The following is a 1,498-nucleotide window of genomic DNA, read 5'->3' as shown; positions in this document are numbered from 1 at the left end:
TATGATGCCATCCACGAGTGCTATGATAGTACCTACTGGTTATTGCTATGTCCAATTTTTCATCTGCTTATCTACTATTTCTATATAAGGTCAATCACCTCTCATTTGAAATAGTTAACTTATCCACTCATTTCTGTTGTAATTACAAAGACCTCGTTTTAGCTTGTTGTCGCTTACCTAACTTCCATAGCCATTAGGCCCCAGGGGGAAAGTGGACCTGAGAGGAGGGTGAGTTGGTTGGAAAGATGAGGTGGTGAGAAGGAGGAGGAGAGATATAGGATGGAGATCGAGCATGGCAGGGTTAATCGGCAGTGATGATAGTAGAATGAATTTAATCACGGATATATTATAAAATACATTCCCTCAACTGTTGAAAAATCAATGTTCAAAAATCAACGGTGATGAGTATATATAATAACTAAACTCAATGGTGACAGTCAGTATTACTTGATTATTTTTGCAGTAAATACTTTTAGTTTTTGTAACAGAACAAATTCAGAGGGAGGTTGAAAGAGGTAAGGCAAAAAGTTTTTGGTCATTTAACTATTCCAGATGAGATGTATTTTAATTAACCATTTCCTATATTTTCTTGTTCAATATGTTATGCTTCTTACTAGTAAATAATCACTGTGCATCTAATGTGCCAGGTCCCACATTTACCTCAAGTCGTCAAACGAAGAAAAGTGAAAAGAAGCCTCAGCCGTAAAAATATTCTTAATCGTGACAATTTCATGTGTCAGTGAGTTCTTGACAATAGGATCTAACTTGCATTTAGGCTTTGATTATTCGTTTTATCAATTGATATGCATTGATACCTAGCTCTTTCCACCAAAAGAATGAAGTTAATTTAAAAGAAACACTAGCTGTTCATGTATGAAAGTGATCATGTATGATAGGGTTATTGTGGATGGGGAATAGAGTACTTTAGAGAAGGGAATATACGTTGATGTTTCAGATCCTGATTTATAAAGCTTATTTTATTCTCTCTCTCTCTCTCTCGATAAAAGCATCGCTTAGGTTTTCTTTCTTTCTTTTTGGAAAAAAGAAATAATCACCTCTTGTTCTTTCCTTGTAGCTATCGGCATACCTTTTCAATACTATGCATTAAAGAATTCTTTGGTGCCATTAAGTGACTTCTAGGAAATCATTCAGTCGCTTAAATGCCATTTTCTCAGTGTTAATGCTGACTGGTGATGAAGCACGGACTCCTCAACTGCCTCTTGACAATTTTATGATCATTGTCTCTCATTAGCATTTAGTACCATCACAATCCTAAAATTTTACTTGTTATCTGCATTCTTGACAGATACTGTTCTTCCTGTGAGAACTTGACCATTGATCATGTTCTGCCAATAGCCCGAGGGGGAAAGTGGACATGGGAAAATCTGGTAAGATAACCCTTACGATGTGTGACTCATACTCTCATATCCGGGTGTAATTGTTCACCTATAACATTGGAGAAAAAATTCAGAAGTTTGTTGATTTTCAAGATATTATA

General features: G+C 35.8%; 1 protein-coding gene across 1 annotated transcript in view; it reads left to right on the top strand.

Moving 5' to 3' along the window:
• LOC105159621 overlaps positions 1-1,498 on the top strand; it is a 4,548-nt gene that overhangs the window by 2,249 nt on the left and 801 nt on the right. The window contains exons 3-4 of the mRNA XM_011076735.2: positions 648-739; positions 1,307-1,388. Of these exons, the coding sequence (XP_011075037.1) occupies positions 648-739; positions 1,307-1,388 (174 nt within the window). The remainder of the gene's footprint in view (positions 1-647; positions 740-1,306; positions 1,389-1,498) is intronic.

This window comes from Sesamum indicum, linkage group LG4 (genome assembly GCF_000512975.1).
Source record: "Sesamum indicum cultivar Zhongzhi No. 13 linkage group LG4, S_indicum_v1.0, whole genome shotgun sequence".
Taxonomy (NCBI): Eukaryota; Viridiplantae; Streptophyta; class Magnoliopsida; order Lamiales; family Pedaliaceae; genus Sesamum; species Sesamum indicum.
Note: the sequence above shows the minus strand (reverse complement) of the source record. Positions and strands in the feature narration are given on the sequence as shown.